Here is a 19,880-nt window from a genome sequence, read left to right as displayed (position 1 = left end):
GGTATTTTTACTTCAGGTGAAAGCTGCTGTTCTTAGCAAGAGCTCCTACATGTTCTTGTGTTCTATAACAATAGTATTTTAACTGCAGGTGTTGCTTACAGGGTATAGAAAACCAGAAAACTTACTTCAACTCCCAACAGTCCGATAAGTCTGAACTCAACATCTTTTCAGGAGAGGGGAGTTCTTGCTTCTCATTTCTTCATAGGTTTTTATTGTAACCATAACCCAATATTAAAAAAAAATAAATAAAAGGCCTAAAAACTTGTTCTGTAGCATTTCTTGCTGCATTGAATAATTTCATAGCTTAGAATAAGAAACATCTGCTTTCTGATGTGCTTATGGTCTTTCTCTTTTGGCCCTTTGCCATCTGCTGGGTTGCTGGTTTGCTTCCTCCCTAGATCTCCATCCTCTGTCCAGCCCAGAGGCGTGTGTGCTTCTGCAGGAGAGGAGGTGTTTGGGATGAACTCCCGGTGGGGCTGGAAAAGTTGTATGAAGAGGAACATTTAGACTCTGATGCCAAGTAGGAGGAGATAAACACCTAATCCCCTTACCATGCTTACAGCTGTCCTTCTTGATTAAGTGTAAATGAGATTAAAAGTTCACTGAGGAAAGGATTTGCTGCTTTTTTAGGGGACCTGATACTTGCGTTTCTTTTTTTTTCAATTGAGTTTGCACATACAGCTTTGATGTGGCACTAAATTCAGGCAGCAGCAGATTGTGCATTCCTTTCCTCATACCTAAAGATACTAAATCTGTGGGAGGCTTCGGCTCAGCACCACTTGGGTTGACCTCCATGTGGGTGCTGTCAGGAGCTGGTCTTTCAGAGCCTGGTGGAGTCGGTGGCAGAGGTGACGGACTGCGAACCGCTTGTGTTCAACACCCAGAGCATCGTGCGGGGAGGGAGGAGCTGAGCTGTGAAGAGGATAGGAAGAGGAAGGGTGTAGGAGGAAGAGTGAGGCTGTGTGAAACCAGCAGGGAAGGCTGGCATGGTAAGGTCAGGTTTTCAATAGGAGAAAGGGAAGCTTTCAGCATTGACACTGCTTCTTATTGAAATCTGCAGTAAAACTCTTAACTCTGCTCCCACTGTAATCAAAAAGGCTGGTTTTTAATACATGGGAAATTCTGGACTCAATAGAACTGCTCTTGAAAATCTGTTTGTTAAAAGCAAAAGCAAGCACAGAAGGACCCCAGACAACTAAACAATTCACTCAAGTGGCTCTTACAGCATTGAGACTGTTTTAATTTAGTTGTAATGAAGGAAAATTTAAAGTAGTTGCCAATGTTCAGCCAGCTAGAGAAAAGCAGATGACTCTTTTTGTTTTCCAGATCTATTTAGATTTGAAGCTGCCCTGGGGAGAAGTGGGCAGTACTGAAGTGATGTGTCTTGTGAGTTTTATATAGCTTTGTTGGTTGGCTTAATCCTTTGCTGAAGCTGCTGAACTTCACTCTTTTTTCCCCATTTGGTTATTATTTGTTTTCCAAGAGTGTTTCAGCTGACTTCTGAGGAACAGGTGAAGACTTTCCCAGGAAGCTCTCTGTGTCTTGCAGTTATATTAATGTAATATTGTTTAGCCATGCAAATACTTTCATGTTAAAAACAGTTTACACCCTGAATTCAGAAACTGAATGAGGATGGTCCTTTGACCCAGGGCTGACTTACCAGGCTAAGAATATGATTTGTAAAGATTTGTTGGTGTTTCCCATTTTGATTTTACATCCTTTGATTTCTTCAACTGTAAGTGTTTTAAGCATCTTTGAACACTTAATAATCCAACTGATGTCAAGATTTTTTTGTATGACATTGGTTTAGGTCAAATAAATAATCCAAACATCTGCTTCAAAATTGTATTTTAATTCAAATTGATTTGAGATCTTAATAAAGCATTTTCATGTTTTATAATGTACAAATGGATATATTATTTTCTTTGTTCCATATACAAAAACAAATGTATTCAAAGCATGATATTGAATATATAATGTATTTTTTTGTCTTTGTATTTCTTCTCACGAGTGCCATGCCACACAACCCAGAAGGATAGCAAGGGCTAGTGTCCACTTCACTGAGGGCAAAATTTTGCTTTTTACAGTAATCTGAAGTACTGTGGTGGGATGTGAGGGTTGAGAACCCTTCATTTTGAAGCTATCAGTTCTACACTGTTTCACAGTGCTTCAAATGATCAGGTCTTGTATTAGTATTAGTATTAGTCTATGTTTATTTTCAGTAAAAGAGAAAGATGTTTTCAGTGCTGGTACAATATTATGAATGGATCAAATAAGGAGAATGATCTCAAGATTCTGAATGCAACAAATATGTGGCTCCTGAAATGTCTATGAACTTTCTTTCGAACCAACCCCTCCTTACCCTGTATGCAGGTTTGCTTATTAGCTTTAAATAGGGTACTTGGTTTTCTTACGTAGACCGATAATTGGAGATTAGAGCATTTAGCCTTTTAGGTTGCTAGTTTAATTACGGTAATGTGTAAAATGTATCAGCAAAGCCTGTTTGTCTATGCAAGCTGAATTTGTTAACTTCTGTCCAGTTCCTAGCGGGCTGGTGTGCATCTAAGGCAAATTCCAACAGCAATGACATTAACTGTCTCCGCTCAAAACCCATGAAGTGAATAAAAAATGGAAACCAGACTAGCTTTTAAGTTCCTGAGAGCTAAGTGACCCCTGCCATTAAGACTGGGAAACATGAATGAGGAACTGTTCATTTCAGCTGTATTCTTGTGCACGAACAACATGCTGTAGTGTTGAAGGCTGGCAAGCCGTCACTCTTTGTTACATTAAACCAACGTGAAATAAAACTCAGAAACCTGAAATAAATATGGAATCTATAGAGAAGGCTTTCCTGTGCATGGTAAGAAAGATGTGGGATGAACTACCGGGCTGTGTGGCTGAAATAGTAGAGGTCAAGAGCTACTGTACATTTTGGAGAAGGAATTCAAGGTATGGAGGAACATGGTGGTAAAAGCAGGCGGTAAGAGAAGGTGGATTTGAGAGCCAGCTCAGGAGAGCAGGTGTGTAGAACAGGGTGCTTATTGATTTTTTTCAAGTCTGTGTTTCTAATGCTTTTTCTGTGTGTTTGTTTCTCATTTCAGATTGCCTGTTTGGTGCCTGTTGACCAGTTTCAGTTATACAAGAGGCTGAAGTTTGAACGAGGTGTGAACCTTTTTGTTTCTATTACCTTCCTTTTTAAAGTGTCAGTGGGGGCAGCAGTATTATGTACTTCAAAGACAAAGCCTGTTATGTGAGTTAAGAAAGAGACAGAGAAGATATCTTTGTTTTAAAATAGTTTAAGAGCAATCACTGGGTCTGACTGTGCTCCAAAGACGAATTTGAAATTACTTCAGTGGAGCAGAATTAAAAGAGTGGCATCTTACTGAAAGTACCACACTTTTACTCGGACTTGTGGGTAACACTCTTAGATTGCATGCCTGAGGCTCCATCGTTGTTCTTGCAGCATGCTCATCCTGGGTCCTTGAAGTTGTGGTTGCACTGGTAGAACTAGAGAATAGAGGCTGGTGCAGCGTGCGCACAGTCTTTTCATACATTCATAGTGATCTTCACAACTTCTGGGGGAGACAGACCCTGCAGTGTGATGGGGATTTTTGCAAACATCCCTGTAAGAGAGCTTTTCTTTTGTAGAAGCTTCATGTACATTCGTCTAGTATATTTTATTTTTTCCTGAGGGATAACTGGACCCCTCATTACTGAGTAAGGCCTATTAGTAAAGTAGTTTGAAACTGAAGGTTTTACTGGGGCCAAGCTTTCCTATGCCAGAGGTCAGCCTTCTGCTTCAGGAGATGGTTCTTTGCCAAGGCTGAGGAAGAAACTTGCTAGTCAGAAAAATGAGGTTTTAAAGACTGACACTAACTTGAAAATCTCAGCTGGAACTTGAAGTGTTTTTCAAAGAACTCGCTCCGTGGTAGCTTGCAGGGTAGTGTATCTGGGACTGATCTGCCCTGACTCAGCCTGTTTTCAAACTTTCATTGAAAGACTGTATTTGTGTTCTTGCTTTGCATGCATGCTTAGATGCCGATGGATTGGGAATGTGTATGAAAATGCAGAGGTTCATAAAAGTTAGGCACAGTAATGCACTTGAAAAGATGGTCAGATAGAAGAATATATGGGTTTTTACAGAATCTCATCTGGCTTGAGTCACGCTGCAGTACAAAAACTGCAAAACAAGTGTACCCAAGTATGCTTCAGAGTTCATGGGCAGATGCAGATTGTAGCTATGATTTGCAGGCACTCAGGCCAAAAAAGAAAAAAAATCCCAAACCCTGCTTTCATTTTTTATTTCTCTCTCCTATTTTACTGTCTTTTCTCCTTAACTCCTTAGGAAGTCCCTTCAGTGTGTAAGCCAAGCAGTAGATTTTCTACAGCCCTAGACAGTGGAAATCAGAGCTTGTTAAATCACTGTATTGAAGGGCTAAGAAAGACATTCTTGCAATACATTAATCTGTTTTATGTAAAACCTTTTTTTAACTGAAGACTGTGAAACTAATGATTTCCTGGTATCTCCTCCTCTATAACTAGCCAAAGCTGAACTCATGATCTTTTCTCCAACTCCCTGTTGCATCTCTTTTTTTCTTTTTTACTGCCTCCCACGCACAGAAATCTAAAACTTGCCTATTTTTTAAATCCTCTTCCACTTTTCTTTCTTGCCTAAGTCTGACAAATCCTCCTCCACCTCCACTACCTCTCTTCTTTACGTTTCTAAGATCTGTCCTTTCTCCTTTATGATGAGTAAAACTGGCATCCAAGCAGCAGGCTTAAACATAGCCCTTCTGCCTTGACTAGTGGCTCCAGCAAAAAATCCAGCTTACTGACACCTGGGAACAACTCCTGCTAACTAAAGCTCTGACCTGGACACCAGCACTGATCCCAACCCTGGCTAAGACCTTTTGCCTATTGAAGATTTAGTGTTTCCCCCAAAGCTGACCTTTTTGGACTCATCAGTTGGACTTGGCTTATTAGCTTCTGCTGACCTGAAGCTCTGTTCTCAGACCTGACCCTAACCGGGCAAAGCCTGCCTGCCCTGACAATGCTAATGCTGGCCTGACAGTCTTTTTCTGTAACTAGCAATAAACCTTGCTGTTGGCAGCTGCTGGGGCAGAATTCTGACTCAGAATCTGCCCAGGGACTCCTGGCAGCTGAGATCTCTTGTGTGCCTTGTGTCTGTGTCAACCTTAGTGCAACTTAGTGCTTTTCAAACCTAGAGCTATGGAAAACTGAGGCCACTACTGCCTAACTCTGCCCTCTCCTCCCTTAAAATAGGCAGGTACTAGGGTGTCCTTCATGACTTTTGCTCTGCTCAACAAAGCCCTTTATTCAAACCCTTCAGTTCCTATATTTAGACCATTCTTTTCTCGGCTTTATTCTGTTGAGATCTTTGCTTCAGCACCTCCTTTGCTTTACTAGAAGTGCTGGAAATAAATAACCAGCTTCTTGGGTAAGTTGAAAGACTTGCTCTTGCTCTGTAGTCTTTGCTTACCAGTCTTCAAGTTATTGGTAAAGCCAATGCTTCTCACCCTTCTGGACATTTTCCATCATGAGATGAATTTTGAGGAAAATTTTGAAGACCTGAGTGAGGACTTATACATTGAAAAGCTGTTTTCCTCATCCCCCATCTGTGCTAGCTATTTTAATAAAATAGATTTCCTTGGTTTTTAAAAAAAATGGACAAATAATATTGGGTGAAAAAGCAGGGAGAAGTAATTGGCATACAATTGTATATCTGTAGACACTTGCTTAGTTTAGTAAGGAATGCACTCAAAATATTCTATTCTCTTGTGGTTTTTGTGTTATTAGAATGCAAATGTTTTCAGACTTGAAACCAAGCTTTCTTACATATCTGTAACTTCTCTGCATCCATTCAGGACCTAGCCACAGAGCTTCCATGTGGTATATTTTAATAGAAGAAACAGGAATTGCTCTATGTCTGTTTAGGATGGGGTTGATGTGGTCATCAGAAGTAGCAAAACAGAGGAAAAGATGTGGTTAGGACACATGCATTATATTTCTATTTCTGTGACAATTGTCCAATAAGCCAAGTGGTAGATGATAACCCCCATTTAATGCCCGACTGAAAAGTAGTCCATTTCAAAAGGTGTTCCTAATATTCTACGAAAGGCCTAGGCTCATCCTTTCAGTGAGTACCTTTCCTGAGCTAGAAATTCTCCTTTCTTCAGGGTGCTGCATTTCCCCTGTCTGTCTCCCACATCTCACCTGCTTGATCGTGTGTTTTGTGAAAACTGGCCAGATCCCTGCCCGGTACTGGCAGTGTTTGGGAAGGCTTTCCTCCTGAGAGTGGAGGAAGTGTGGCTGAACTGTCTGTGGGGAAGCAGGGGAAAGGCTTGGGAGAGAAATGGCCCTAACCAAAAGATGGAGCAGCTTGTCAGAGCAATATGATAGCCTCTTTCCTTTTTTTTGGCTGCTCCTTTTTATTTTTTTCTGGTTTCGCTTGTACTCCGTGGTAAACCAAACAGTATGAGACAGCATGGATTGCAAAATGCCATCTGTAGGTTCTTTGTAAAATGAAGTGGGAGAGGACAGAGTTTCATCTCATGCATTACCTCTTGCTGCAACAAATTTGTAAAGATCAGTAAGATTTTTAACCCAACTCACCTCCTTCCAGTGATGTCAAAACCAGACATCCTGTCTTTCATCCAAAACCAGGATAAGAGAATGTAGGTTTCCAAAGTTCAGTATGTTAAGCAGCTATCTGCAGGAACTGCGCTTTATCTCATTTTAACTGCTGTTTATCAGCAGAAAGCATATAGAACCTACTGTATGAAGACTTAAATGCAATAGCCAGTATTAGGCCATGGTCTTACCCAGTTCAGAGTATCCTTTAAGAGACACTAAGGGTAGCTACAGAAACAATGATTTCTCAGTCAGAGCATTACTTTTAAATGTATATAAAAATGTAAAATGACTTCTACTGCCCATCCATGTCTCTCTTCTCCCCACAAATGAAGCTGCAAACTATTTTGTTCTGGTTTTCATTCAGTAGAGAGCGAAATGTTTGTTTGTTTTGGGGGGCAAAGGAAGCACGTGTAAGAGAATAAGACAAAAGAATGCAACTAGATTCATGAAGTGGCTGGAGGTGGATGGTACAGGTGTTTTGGTGGCACTGCCTAAGTTACAAATGACAGCCTTTGCCATGGATGTAGAAATTCTCCACATCTGCCAGACCACTCTGAGACAGACTTAAAAATTACCTGATGTCAGAACATTGTGTACCTGTGTGTCCTGCAGCCTGCAGAGAGGATGATCATCCTTACATGGTTCCTCACTATAAGTGTCCTGGACAAAGAGGAGGGAGGGATGGCTTTAATCAAACTGTAAGTTTTCAAGGTGAACAGAGAGGTTTAGCATACTGGAAAAGAGCTGAGTTTCTAGTGCACATTAGGTGATGAGGTTTGTGGGGTGTCCTTCCCCCCAGTTGTTCAGCATGTGTATCTAAATGCTTGAGAGGTTGGAGGAGAGTTTTACTACTTTGATCACATTTCTAGTTGTGCAGTTTCTAGTTTCTGGGTATCTGGACACTGAACTGATATCACTGTTTTTCATGCTGACTGGAGCATCTGCTAGATATCCATCTACTAGCCCCCTTCACTGTGGGCTATCAGCACCCTCCTGCAGAGGAGCAGTGCAGGCAGGGGGGTGTGCATAGAAGGAAGTGCCTTCAACTATTTCAGCAAAATTTGCCAGAGAACATATGTCTGGGGCCTTTGTGCAGCCTTTTGTTTCAAGTGGGACAGTGTTTTATCTGCTGGAGGTACAGAAGATCATTGTAATGGCTTTTGACATCTCACAGTCAGGGATTTCCACCTGTTCCTGAGACATCCCCTCCATTTATTTATTTTCAGTGGTGGTACCAGAGAGCTCCCAGGGAAGGAGGAGAGGCAGATAGCTCCTGCAGGCACAACAGCCTTTTTCTAAGGAGGCTCTGCAGGGTGGGAGTGTTTGGCTGCACTTCATGGACTTGAGCCAGTAGAAAGTGCACACACAATGGGCATTCCTAACAGTGAACGTGTTTCAGCTGGGTTTCTGTTGCAAGCCCAAATTCCTTGAACAAAGGTTGGCATGTGAGACGAAGAATCAATGTTTAACATTCTCTGTGATGCAGTGATGTCTGTAACTCAATGTCTTCACCCTGAATCTTGCCTTGACTATTGCTGTAATCTGATACCTGACAAATAATGATCATAAAGTGAATATTAATCAGTGTTTGTAGATAGAGGGGATGAAATAAGGCATGAAAAGTAACTTGACGTTAATTTAATGACAGTCCTTTTGCTATTTACATGAAAGACTGCATGGGTTGCACACATGAAAGACATGGAATGGTCTAATGTCACAAGATACAAGCTTCTCAGCAAGCAGCACTTATGTTCATCTTTGTATCTCCCTATAAAGGCTAAGAATATGTCCAGTATTGCCATACATGGGATGCTTCCAGTGTAACCGCCTTAGCAGTGCACAACTGCAGACCTGCCTAAAGAAGAGAATTAGGCCTGAATGCCCATGGGCACGGACACAGAGGGCCTCGACTTTCCCACCCGCACATAGAATTGGGTCTTGCGTACCTAGACATGTGTTGCTGGAATGAGAAGGGGCCTGTATAAACAGTTTTATTTCTCTCTCTGTTACGTTTCAGAAGTCCACTTGGACCCCCAGAGAACATGGTGCCCTGCAGTTGACTGCCAAGCAGTGTGCCATATTACACCGAGTGAGTCCGGAGCTCCGGTGCCAGTGGAGTGCCCGGCCTGTTGCCAGACATTCTGCTCCTCTTGCAAGGAGGCATGGCACCTGAAGCACCTATGCCAGGAAAACCAAACTACTCCAGTACCAACTGAGCAGGGGTAAGAGGGGAATCCACGGAGGCAACATGATCTTTCATTTCCTTTTGGCACAGGGTGCTAGCTCTGTGCATCATATTAGTTTAATGGAACAGCTTCCTTCTAACATCTTAGGTGCCTCTCTGGGACTTTCCATCTCTTCTAGTGTTTCCTAAATACGATTCCAATCTAAATATTAGTTTAAATGATACATTTTACTTTTTAATACTTAATATTATTTGGGTACTTATCAAACTTGTGATGCCACTGACACTTCCAAAAGGTGAAGTCCTCCAGGGCTTTGAATCTGCCTAAAGGCTTTGTTTGCCTGCTAGAATTAAGTCTTGTGCCCGTACAAAAGATCCAATACACTAATATTCCAGGATCCAAACCTTGCTTATACTGTGATTAAGAAATCACCCCTGCTTAATATTTATAGAATCTCTGCATAGCCGAATGCCAAATCTTAACTCTTAAACAGAGTGGGTGTAAAATGTCCCATTTGATGTGAGAAATCTGATTTGTGCTAATTTTGCATAGGTGTAAACAACCTACAGATAAGGTTACATAAGGCATTAATCTACAGAAAGAAAACACTTTTGTTTTTAAATTATATATCTGTGGCCATCCATCTTTGTTTTCAGAATCAGATTAAGTTCAGTCATGTGTGTTCAAAGTTCTCTATTATTTTTGCAAGGAATTAAACTTAAAATCTGAGCATTCTGCTTACTAGAGACTTCATCAAAGAGGAGTTGCCAAAGAGCTCTCTCCATAATGTTTCTTCTCCAGGTTTGATCTTCAGCTACAGTGGTGTTTAAGGCTATTTTGCTCAGGCAGCAACAGTGCTATAAATTGCATAATCCAGTCCTATTAAATGAATGGTACAAGCTGTCTTACAAAGTGCTGATTTTTAATGCTATAGGTGATACATTTGTGGGTACAGTGAGTGTTAATTTTATGTAGCATAAAAGTCCAAGGGAATGGAGTTTCACTTTTACATGATCTTACACCTAGTACTGAGTATGCTTCAGTGTATTGTACTGAATATAACAAGCTTCACACATTAAGTGCATTAAGACAACAACATTAGATGCTCTCTAAAATAAGCACAGTACACATTAGGCAGTGGAGCTGAATATCAACAGTAATTACATTCACATTTCACTTTAATATTTCCCTTCTCTTCTAGGTCACTTATTGGAACAGAGACAGAGGCACCAATTAAGCAGTGCCCAGTCTGTCGGATCTATATTGAACGAAACGAGGGCTGTGCTCAGATGATGTGCAAGAACTGCAAGCACACATTTTGCTGGTACTGTCTACAAAACTTGGATGTAAGTGCTGCAGAAAAAAAGAGCTAGATAAAGGGTAATGGGGTTGGGGTTAGTCTGAGGCCCTGTACAAGCTCTCCACCAACTCGTTGAGATCCTAGTATATTCAATTCAGCTGTAACTTCATTTCCTTCTTCTCATTCATCCAGTGCTTTTATTTATATCAACATTATTTTTCTATAAAGGATTTTAGCTGTGTCTGTGGGTCCCATACTAGCTCTTAGAGGGAAGTGGGACAGAATGGTTTCTTTCTGGAGGTCCAGCACTACCTTTCTCTGATTCCCTCTTCCAGCGCAGTAAAATAGTTTGGTTGAGAGCCAGGAAATGTCTTTCACCTGCTCCAACTGCAAGGGTCACAGCCTGTCCAAAAAATGCTGTGGTACTGGGTGAAGGGAGTTATTTCACAGGTGTGTGCATCAAAAGCTCATATGAACTAGGTCTCCTTTACTAGTCCACCTCTAGTGCCATGTCTGCTGAAGAGAACGATTGATTAGTAGACTTGAGGATAAAAATGTTGGATTATGAACATGGATAATGAAGTGCAGGTTGCTAGTTATTTCTCAATTGATACCAACTAGTCTCAACTCGTTTAGACTTCAAGCTTCCCAGCAGGATTAAGAGTACAGGAAGTAATGTGCTTGTGCATGTGACAGCTTCACTTTTTGACAGTCACCAATAACAACTGTGGGAGTGTGAAAGGACTTTACCAGCACTTGAAATAAAATGTTAGATGCTGCATGGCTCTTTTCTTCTTTTTTGTATTCCACAGCCAGCAAACAATGAGACTTCCTCATTCTTCATCCTTCCTTTTCTCAGCATGCTAAACAGGTTTCGCTTAGCGTCATGTCCCATTTATGTGTGTGTGAGCTTTTTCAACAGGAGTCTTATGGCTTGCCTCAGAGTACATACAGTACACAATGATTGCTTAACACCATGCTGAACTGGAGGGCTCTCAGATTCTCACAGACTCTACAGACATGCCCTTACCAAGTTTTCGTCAGTTTGAAGAGGAAAGAAAAAAGAAACTGTAGTTGTGTGATTCAAATGTATTTTTTTTAAATGTGCAGGGTTACAGGAGCTTCAGGTGTAGATGAAGGTAATACCTGCAGAACCAAAGAGTAGGGCTGAAAAATAAAAGGAAGCAGCGTCAGGTTACAGCGCAGCTGGCTAAGGGAGGGTGATGCAGTTCATTAGTCACTTCATGAAGAAAAAATGGATAATTTAATAAGTATTAATGGGAAAAGAGAAAGGAAATAGGGATTTCCTACTTTGTAAATTTTCCTGTTAAGCCTAGGAAGAAAATTACTGTAAAGTCTAGGGACAGCAGGAGAACAGAATGTACCTCAGGAAGATGATCCCCCAGTTTTCTAGCTTTCAGAAATATCTGTTGTTTACAGGCCCCTTTATCATCACCAAATTACAAACTAGGTATTTGTGCAATAGGTGCAACGCATATGCTTATGCTTTTTAAAAGTGGGGGAGGAAAGATGCTATACAATAGCTCAGGTCCCAAACACATCACACTTTTTGAAACTGCAAGAAGTTTCTCTAGATAATTATTTGGAAGACAGGTGAACTTGTCTGCTGGCAGCTGGTAATTTTAAAGCAGTGTCAGGAAAGTTGTATTTCCAGTCCAGTCTTGAACCTCTCCCCGCAGTACTGTAACCTGCTCTTACAGCTTCTCCTTCTGCTTTTCAGAATGATATCTTCTTAAGACATTACGACAGAGGCCCTTGCAGAAACAAGTTGGGCCACTCGCGTGCTTCGGTGATGTGGAACAGAACACAGGTGCGTTCCTAGTCTGCTGAGCAGAGCTCTCATGCATGCATGAAGCAAAGAGATTTTACCCTTCAGTGAAGCATCAGGATGATTATTTTCATGTTTTCATCTGTTTTTTGTGACCTATGTTGTGCTTATGCATACATGCATATATTTTATTTTCCACATTAGCTAAATACATATTTTTCCCCACCATGTCTTTCAGGTTGTGGGGATCCTCGTTGGACTAGGTATCATAGCATTGGTGACTTCTCCCTTGCTGCTTGTGGCATCTCCATGCATCATCTGCTGCATTTGCAAATCTTGCAGAAGTAAAAAGAAAAAACACAGCCCACCAGCAACCTAAAACTCTGTGTCTGAGCCTTCATCTGTACAACATATGTATGTGAGAAAGCACAATGGTTGTATTTGGTGCCATACCTACCAAATAATACTCCCTTTTTTGCCAATTCTTGGGATAAGTGCCTATTCTTTACAGGCTACTCTATCACTAACAAGTCCCAGTGTGGGAAAAGTCTAGATAATTGTGCAGTACATATGTATAAGTTTTTGTTTTAGAAAAGGAAAATGGGACACCGTTCAGTAGTTCATACCCTTAAATATGAGCCATCTTTCAAGACTGCTAGAACTTTACCATCTTCCGTCAGCTGCACATGACTTGATCCTGCAGTATTACTCTGCCTTTGCAGACCCAGTCATTACTGTCATGCTTTCTGCTGGCTCTTGGTGTGATACACAGATTTCTCAGAAAGTTTTGGTATTTTATAAAAGGGGGAGAGGGAAAAGCCTGATGAAGCTCTTCTGCCTGCTAGCTTGTGTCCCGTTAAAGGTAACAAACTGTTAAGAAAATATATTTGACAGTTTCCTGTCAACTGGCTGCCATGGCATTTCTTTCAGCATTGAAATCAGTTTGACATATACTATTGATCTCAATTACAGAGGTGAAACCCAACAAAACTGTTTCTAACTAAGGTAGGGCTCTCTTTTGAGAGACTGGACTACCTTGAGAAAGCTGTTGTTTCTTCAGATCAAACATGACATATCTACCTTGAAATATTAGAAGTATGTATATTTCCCTGTCATTGGGCATGGCTTTTGTCAGTAACATGGGTGTAGTAAACTCACCATGAAGCTAATATTAAGAAAGGCCATGATACAGCTCCTGTTTTGTGTGCAGTATTGGAATATTGGTTGTGCATACATAGAGTGGCCACATGTGCACGGATATACCGAGTACAGAATGCACAGTTTATTTTCTAGCCAGTCAGTATATTTTTTCAACAGTTTACATGGGGTGGCATCAAGAACCCTGTGAAAAACTGATTCAGGCCAAGCTAAACCAAACCCTCCTTTCAACCTTATGGACCTGCTGAAGTGAATACTTGGGAAATGTTGTGTAAATGTAAGCTCCGTCCATTGGTGGGTATTTCTTCTGTTCCACTCACGGTTAACAACTTCTGTGACTGATAATTTTTAGTTACTCTAAATCTGAAAGGCTGTCATTTAATGAACCCTTCATTTTAATTTGGTGCCTCACTACCAAACTGATTCAGACCCTGATATCAGTTACATAGCTGGAGTTACTCCAGGCTCTGCTTCCTGGAGTTTATTTCCTTAACGGCTGGTACTTCTCACAACCCTGGGCAGTGGTGGCTTTTGTTCTGGACTCCCATCTTTGCATTTTATATCTGTGAGAAGTAATATGAGTTTGCACTATATAATCTGTTGTAATTCCAAACCCCTTTTGATAAGAGATGCTCAGCCCGAGCGTCATCTCGGGCTCACCCTCCACCGTCTGCCCTCCTCCACGCACACAGCGCGAGGCACCCGAAGAGTGCTGCGAGGAGCATCTTTGCTGTTGCGTTTGGCCGAGCCTCAGGAACTTTGCCTTCTTGGCAGCCATAAATGTGACCTTTTTTTGTTTAACTTCGCTCTCTGGTTACTGTAACAGAAGTGAAAGATGTTCTTATTTTAAGAAAGTATAGTCTGTTGAGCAGACTAGCAGGGACAAAGGCCTTAAATGATATGTCTGTTTTACTTTTTAATTGATTTCTTTTATAAATACTGTCTGACTTTGCTACCAGTCATGACTGGAGGGCAGGTGGTGCTCGCCAGTGTGAAAGGCTAAATTTATTCTCATCCACAGCTTCAAAGGGAAACAGAAAGGTAGTCAGTACATTCTAAATACAGAGTGCAATGCAGGCAACTGCCATTTATAATAAATAGAGAATGTTTTCTGTATGTGTTTTCTTTAAGAGCGGTAATGATAGTGCTTGGGGGTACTTGTGACAGATTAAAGTGTCCAGCCCTTGGCTTTGCACTATTTTTATACCTACGTTTTTATGGCACTACTGTCCTTTCCATTTTATTTATGAACTTGCAGTTGGAAGTCTTTAATGAAGCCTCAAGAACAAAGATATAGGAGCTGTACAGTCTCTTTAACCATAACCAGCATTGCAATGTACCAATATCCTTTGCATGTTAAAATTTGTAGGTTTTTCATGTTTTGTGGTCTTACCTATGTCCAATGCACTCTTTGCTAGTCCGGTTTATTTCCTTGTCCTCTTCCTCTTTCCCTTATCCTGTTTTTGCTAAAATGCCTAATGGAATGAAGGTGTCTCATGTTTTTTTCATTAATACTACTGTGTTAATGAAACTGCCAAGTTCTTCCCTCTGTTAAAGAAATACAGTTGAAGGCAGTTGTCTTGTCCAGAATACACTAATGGACACAAGGTCACCACTTGTATTGTAATACAAATTTGACCTTTTTCAGTTCCTTAAATGCTGTCTTTAAGTTAATGCAGATCTCTCCATAGAGTGGGAATTTGTTTAAATGATAATATTTTTATAAAAGCATTGCACACGTGCATAGCTGTAAATTCTGGGAGAACAACACTATTCAGTTTATTTTTACCTCCTCAGTTTGAGTGCAGGGTAACTCCTTTCAGAGACTAGTTCCTACAGAGCAGAAGGATGGTGTGTCTTTTCCATGTGCACATTTTATTGCTGGTGCCAGTTTAGGTGCCAGGTGGGGGTACCAAAAGTTGTGTGCAGGTGGTAGCACAACCTGAAAACCAGAATGCCAGTCCAGGCATCTAAGGAGCCTGTATGCAGATTGGTAGCATTGGACCAGGCTTCAGTTGGGGGTCTTTACATAAAAGCTGGATAAAGGAGAGCATGAGCTACAGGCACACCTTCCTTTGCCGTATAGATACCTAAATTGACCAAGAAAGAAGCTCAAGAAGCTCTAGTAATATGTTAGAACTGAAAATAGAAGTCTTATGAAGATTATTTTCTTTAAAAGGCTGTGTCCTGGCTTTTCATTGCATGGGAGTACTTGAGCATGTGCATTAAGTAGATCCTGACCTGGCCAGCTCATGTGGCCACGCTAACTCTGCCAAGTAGAGTTTTACCTGTGCTGAAGTGCTGGGAGCAGTAGGGCCCTGTTGCCTTGTTTTCCATAAGGCAGCTATTTTGCCCCAAATGGTCATGCTCACAGTTTCCAGAGAACCATTTTAGCGAGAACCTTTATATGGTGTTGGGATTTGGTTTTGTTTTGTGTTTTTTTTTTAAACTTTATAAGAAAAATTAAAGGAACTTTATGAAAGATTTATTGGAAGCATGACAAATAATACTAACAGAAATTAGGGAGAAAGAAACAAAACTGGGACCCTGATTACTTGTGACTCTTCTAAATCAATGTAGATGTAAATCCATCCTCTAGAGCTCCATCTGTGAGATGTGCATGTTAGTACCAGGCTTCACTGCTCTTACCATCTCTCTTCTTTCCCCTGCGGCAGGTGGCTGGTGTGCAGGTAGCAGCCAGGGGAGAGCTCAGAGCTGTGGCAGGGCAGGGTGCTGCTCAGGAGCTGGGGTCTGTGGCACACTGCCCACCCTGGCTCCATCACCAATTTTCCCTGGGGCCTTTAACCACTGAGAGAGACCTTGGGGGTTTTAGGCTGGTTACGTTACATTACATTGATAGAGTCCACAGATGTGTGTCTCCCTCGGAGAACAAAAGTGGCAACTACAGTATTCCCTCTGAACCAGGGGTGTTCAGCTCTTCTGAAAACTGGGCTCTAGATATTTAAAGGTCAGATCATAAAACTAGAGACCAGTGCTGGAAATCTGGATTTTTATGGCAGTTGGCTAGACATCTCCATGGCCACATATCTCATTGTAATTTCCCAGCAGTCACTGGAGCTGTGTCAAATACAGCTGAGGATCCAACTTGGCATCTCATGTCCTTGTGTTAAAATGAGGATGATAATACCTGTTTCCAAAACCACCTGTTAATAAAAAGAAAATATTTGTCATGATATAGCATAAGTACTACCCTGCAGTATCTGTTCTAGAACTATAGGAAATGGTCAATGCTGCCTTTCAGTAATACATGATTTATTAATTGTGCATGGTGTTACTTACCCCAAACAAGGGCATGAGGGGAACAGTAATTAATGTTGTTACGGTGCTTTAATGATGCTAAATGCTACTTACTGTTGTCTGTCCAGTAACATAGCGTAAAGTCCAAAGATAAGTTTAAAATGTATGTAAGTTTTACTTGAATGAACTATGAGAAAATGGATATTGCCTTCATATTTGCTTGAAGATATACAAGTGGATAGATATCAACTGCATTTCCACAATGGGACAATGAAATCAACTTTTGGCTGCTCTGTTCTCTGGTACCACAATGAGTGGTTGTGTTGTAGTGCACCTGCCGCTTTAAAAATTTGAAATCTATTTTGCACTGTAATCTCTTTCTTCCAGCCACTCTCATCTTTCTCAGAAAAGTTCCTTTTAAGATCATATTTTCCATCCGCTATCTCAGGTCAGAGATTCTTAGTAGATTTCTTTGTATGAGGATAAAAACCTTCTAACAATTTTCTCACAGGTTTTAATAAGAAATTTGATGCTGAGATAAATGACCAAAGATAGAAATTCCAAACTTGGCTTGTTTAGAAAAACTCATTCAGACTGAAGAAGTTGTCCTAGAAGACCTATATAAGGACTGCTTTGTTAGAACTCGTAGATAAAGGAGCCCTACAGCATTTGAGCTTCACAGGAGAGATGCTTCTATCATTGAGCAGGCTTTTTTGGAAATGTGCTGGGGAAAAAAACATATATACATATTTTTATTATATAAATCAAAAAAGCTTCTCTTGTATGGCTTTATATTTTAGGGATTCAAACCCCCTGGAGGCTTTCTAAGGTACACGGTAAGATAATTTTAAAAATACAAGAAAACAGTTGAGCAGAGTGTGCTAGTTATAAAACAGTTGTAAGACTTCTCTCACACAAGTGTGTAGGATTAGACCCTAATTAATGTGGTGGCCAATAAAGATGTGAAAATTTACCTCTTGTGGAATAGTGAGAGTTGATTCTCTGTGGTCTGCTGGAAGGTGAACTTACTGCTAAGATTCTGGAAAACTTCAGTCTAATTTTTATTTGTCCTCTAGTTAGTAAAATGATGAAGTGAGAGCTCAGTGGTTTTGCTGAACAGGAAGCCCAAAGGTCTGTTTTGTATCACTACACTCAAGTTACTCAGAACCAATGTGTTTTTATAATTTATAATTCTAAGTTATAAAATTCATATATAATTTATAATTTGTAATTATAAAATATTAATTTAGAAGTGGCATTGCCTTTTATCATACTATAGATTTATTTTAGTTGCATTCATACTGGAAACCTTTCCTCTTCTGTTTCCTGTGGAGAAGGTTATGGTGTTCCTGGCAAGCTAAATTCCTATGATGTGGTTCAGTCCACAGTAAATGTTTACTGCTATTTTTTAGTTATATCAGAGGTTTTGTTATGATCACTCAAGTTAGTTCTTTGAATCAAGCAAATTTCAATTGTTAGGAATGGTAGTTTCCTAGCAGTGAATGTTATTGACCATCACAATTTGGGCTATATGAGATGATACTGGTTGACAAGGTTCACCAGCTTTTTAGAGGACACAACCTCGTTCTTTCCTCTTCTGCCCAAGAGGCTCTGTCTTTTCTTGGATGAAAATTAAGAACTTCAGTCATTTGCTCGTGCCTTCTGGATGTCCAAACAGAAGCAGCAGCAGCTTCTGGTGGCCATGTGCTGGGAGATTCCAGTCAGGTTGAATGGGCAATGCTGCAGCACCGTGTGCAGTGAGTTGCTTAAATTTCAAGAAGGTGCCTGAGCTTTACGGCTTGCTGGGGCCTGTACAGTGAATGTGGTGCATGAGGGACTCATCCAGGCAGCTTCATGAGTGCTGCCAGCTGTACAGCACATGTAGAGCTGGGCCGGTGCTGCACCGTAGCCATGATGCTGGGCCGTCTTGCCATGCGCGTGCGTATCCCTGAGTTTCATCAAGGTCCCTCTCTCTAGCTGGCACTTTCCAAAACTACTTGCCCACCCCCAAAACTCCCCAAATTCCACAGCTAATCTCTGTTCCTTTCATTTTCCTGTCTCTGCTACAGGCCGGTTTCAGCTTCAAAGAAACCTCAGTTCATATGAGTTACTTGGAGCTTGGTTGGTCTAAAGCATTTGCTTTGCCTAATGAGCAAGTCTTGTGAATGAAAAAAAGCAGAACTATTACATACCATGCTGATGTTAGCATCACAGGGGTCAAGGTGATGGGTCAGGGGTCACCTTGTGAGAACTCTTTAACTGCCACAGCATTGGTTATTTCTGAAAAAAGTATGTATTTTAAATATGTGTGATTCAAAGTGTCTGAGTCTGACACCGAGGTGCGTTTCTGAGCGGTGGTGTGGACCGGCAGCGCTCGTGGACCCCCGTCCTGCCCCATCTGAGGCAGGTGCTTGGCTCTGCACGTTGCAGACGGAGGCATTGGCTATAGCCAGGCTATTCGCAGTGCTCCCATCTCTTCTCAGTTTAAGGTCTCCCAGCTGGACCAATGCTGCTTTTGGATACATTTGTTTGTAATAAAGCCGTGGCTTGAGAGGAGCAGGAGAGAGGGCACTTGCTTGCCGTGTGGGGTGAGTAGCACAGCAAAGAGCAGCTTTGTCTCAGCAGGAGGAGTCACGCTCCACTCCACTCCCCCTTTCTTCTTCGGGGGGCTCATCTCCTGCGCTGCGGCACACGGGTGAATTCCTCCTCAGCGTCTAGATGTTGTTTCCCTGGTACCAGTTTAGGCTTACATTTTGTTTATCTGGGTTTTTTTCTTTTCCTCCAGGTAATACGCTTCACCACTTTTCTCCCGGTGAAGGGCAAAAGGGTTTGATCTTTGTAAGATTTGTTAAAATATTTTTGTGTTTATAAGAGGAAAGCTGACATGTATAAAGAAATAAGTGCTTTTGTAATTTTTTTGTTGTATGATTCAGCATTTAAACATTTTACAGATGCAATTTTTTGCACTCTCTCTGCATATATTCATAAAAATATATTTATTTTCTGTCTTTAATGTTTACTTTGGGGTTTTTTTTCTTCTGATGTTATAAAATGCAGTATGTGCAACATTAAAAAATTAGCGTAAAGTCATTGTCTCATTTTGTTGTAATTCTTAACTACCTTTAAAAGGATGAACATAGAAAATTTATGGGAAGAATTTGAACACATCTGGGGTGCTTAATGGGGATTTTGAGGATAAAAGAGGATTGAAGAGGTGGGATCAGAATCTTGACTCTCATTTGCTTTCTCAAAAAAAAAAGACATTAAAATCCTTTGAAGGAGAGTGGGGCAGGCTCTTGGTTAGCTCCTGAGTGCCGCTGCAGTGGTGGTGGTTGCTCTCCCAGTGGGGTGTAGGATTACCATAAATCTGTTCCCTTGCAGAGTCTGGTGGAGACCCCGACCTGGGGTGTACCACAAGCAACCTGGAGGAGCCAGGGTTGTGTGGGAGGCTGCATGAAGAACAGTCTGCTGTTTCAGAGCCCCCTTTCTCTTCCTTTGCACCTGTCCTTGCAGCAGAGTTGAGCCTCCTGCTCTG

General features: G+C 41.1%; 1 protein-coding gene across 3 annotated transcripts in view; it reads left to right on the top strand.

Annotated features, from left to right (window-relative positions):
• Window positions 1-19,431, top strand: part of RNF144B (ring finger protein 144B) — a 76,171-nt gene extending 56,740 nt beyond the window's left edge. For all 3 annotated transcript variants that reach the window (XM_074870938.1, XM_074870931.1, XM_074870923.1), the window contains 5 exons: window positions 3,102-3,162; window positions 8,672-8,876; window positions 10,042-10,186; window positions 11,882-11,971; window positions 12,168-19,431. In XM_074870938.1, coding sequence (XP_074727039.1) covers window positions 3,102-3,162; window positions 8,672-8,876; window positions 10,042-10,186; window positions 11,882-11,971; window positions 12,168-12,308 — 642 coding nt within the window. In that variant the 3' untranslated portion in view covers window positions 12,309-19,431. The remainder of the gene's footprint in view (window positions 1-3,101; window positions 3,163-8,671; window positions 8,877-10,041; window positions 10,187-11,881; window positions 11,972-12,167) is intronic.
• Window positions 19,432-19,880: the final 449 nt, after the last annotated feature.

Source organism: Strix uralensis, chromosome 1 (genome assembly GCF_047716275.1).
Source record: "Strix uralensis isolate ZFMK-TIS-50842 chromosome 1, bStrUra1, whole genome shotgun sequence".
In the NCBI taxonomy this organism is placed as follows: domain Eukaryota; kingdom Metazoa; phylum Chordata; class Aves; order Strigiformes; family Strigidae; genus Strix; species Strix uralensis.
Note: the sequence above shows the minus strand (reverse complement) of the source record. Positions and strands in the feature narration are given on the sequence as shown.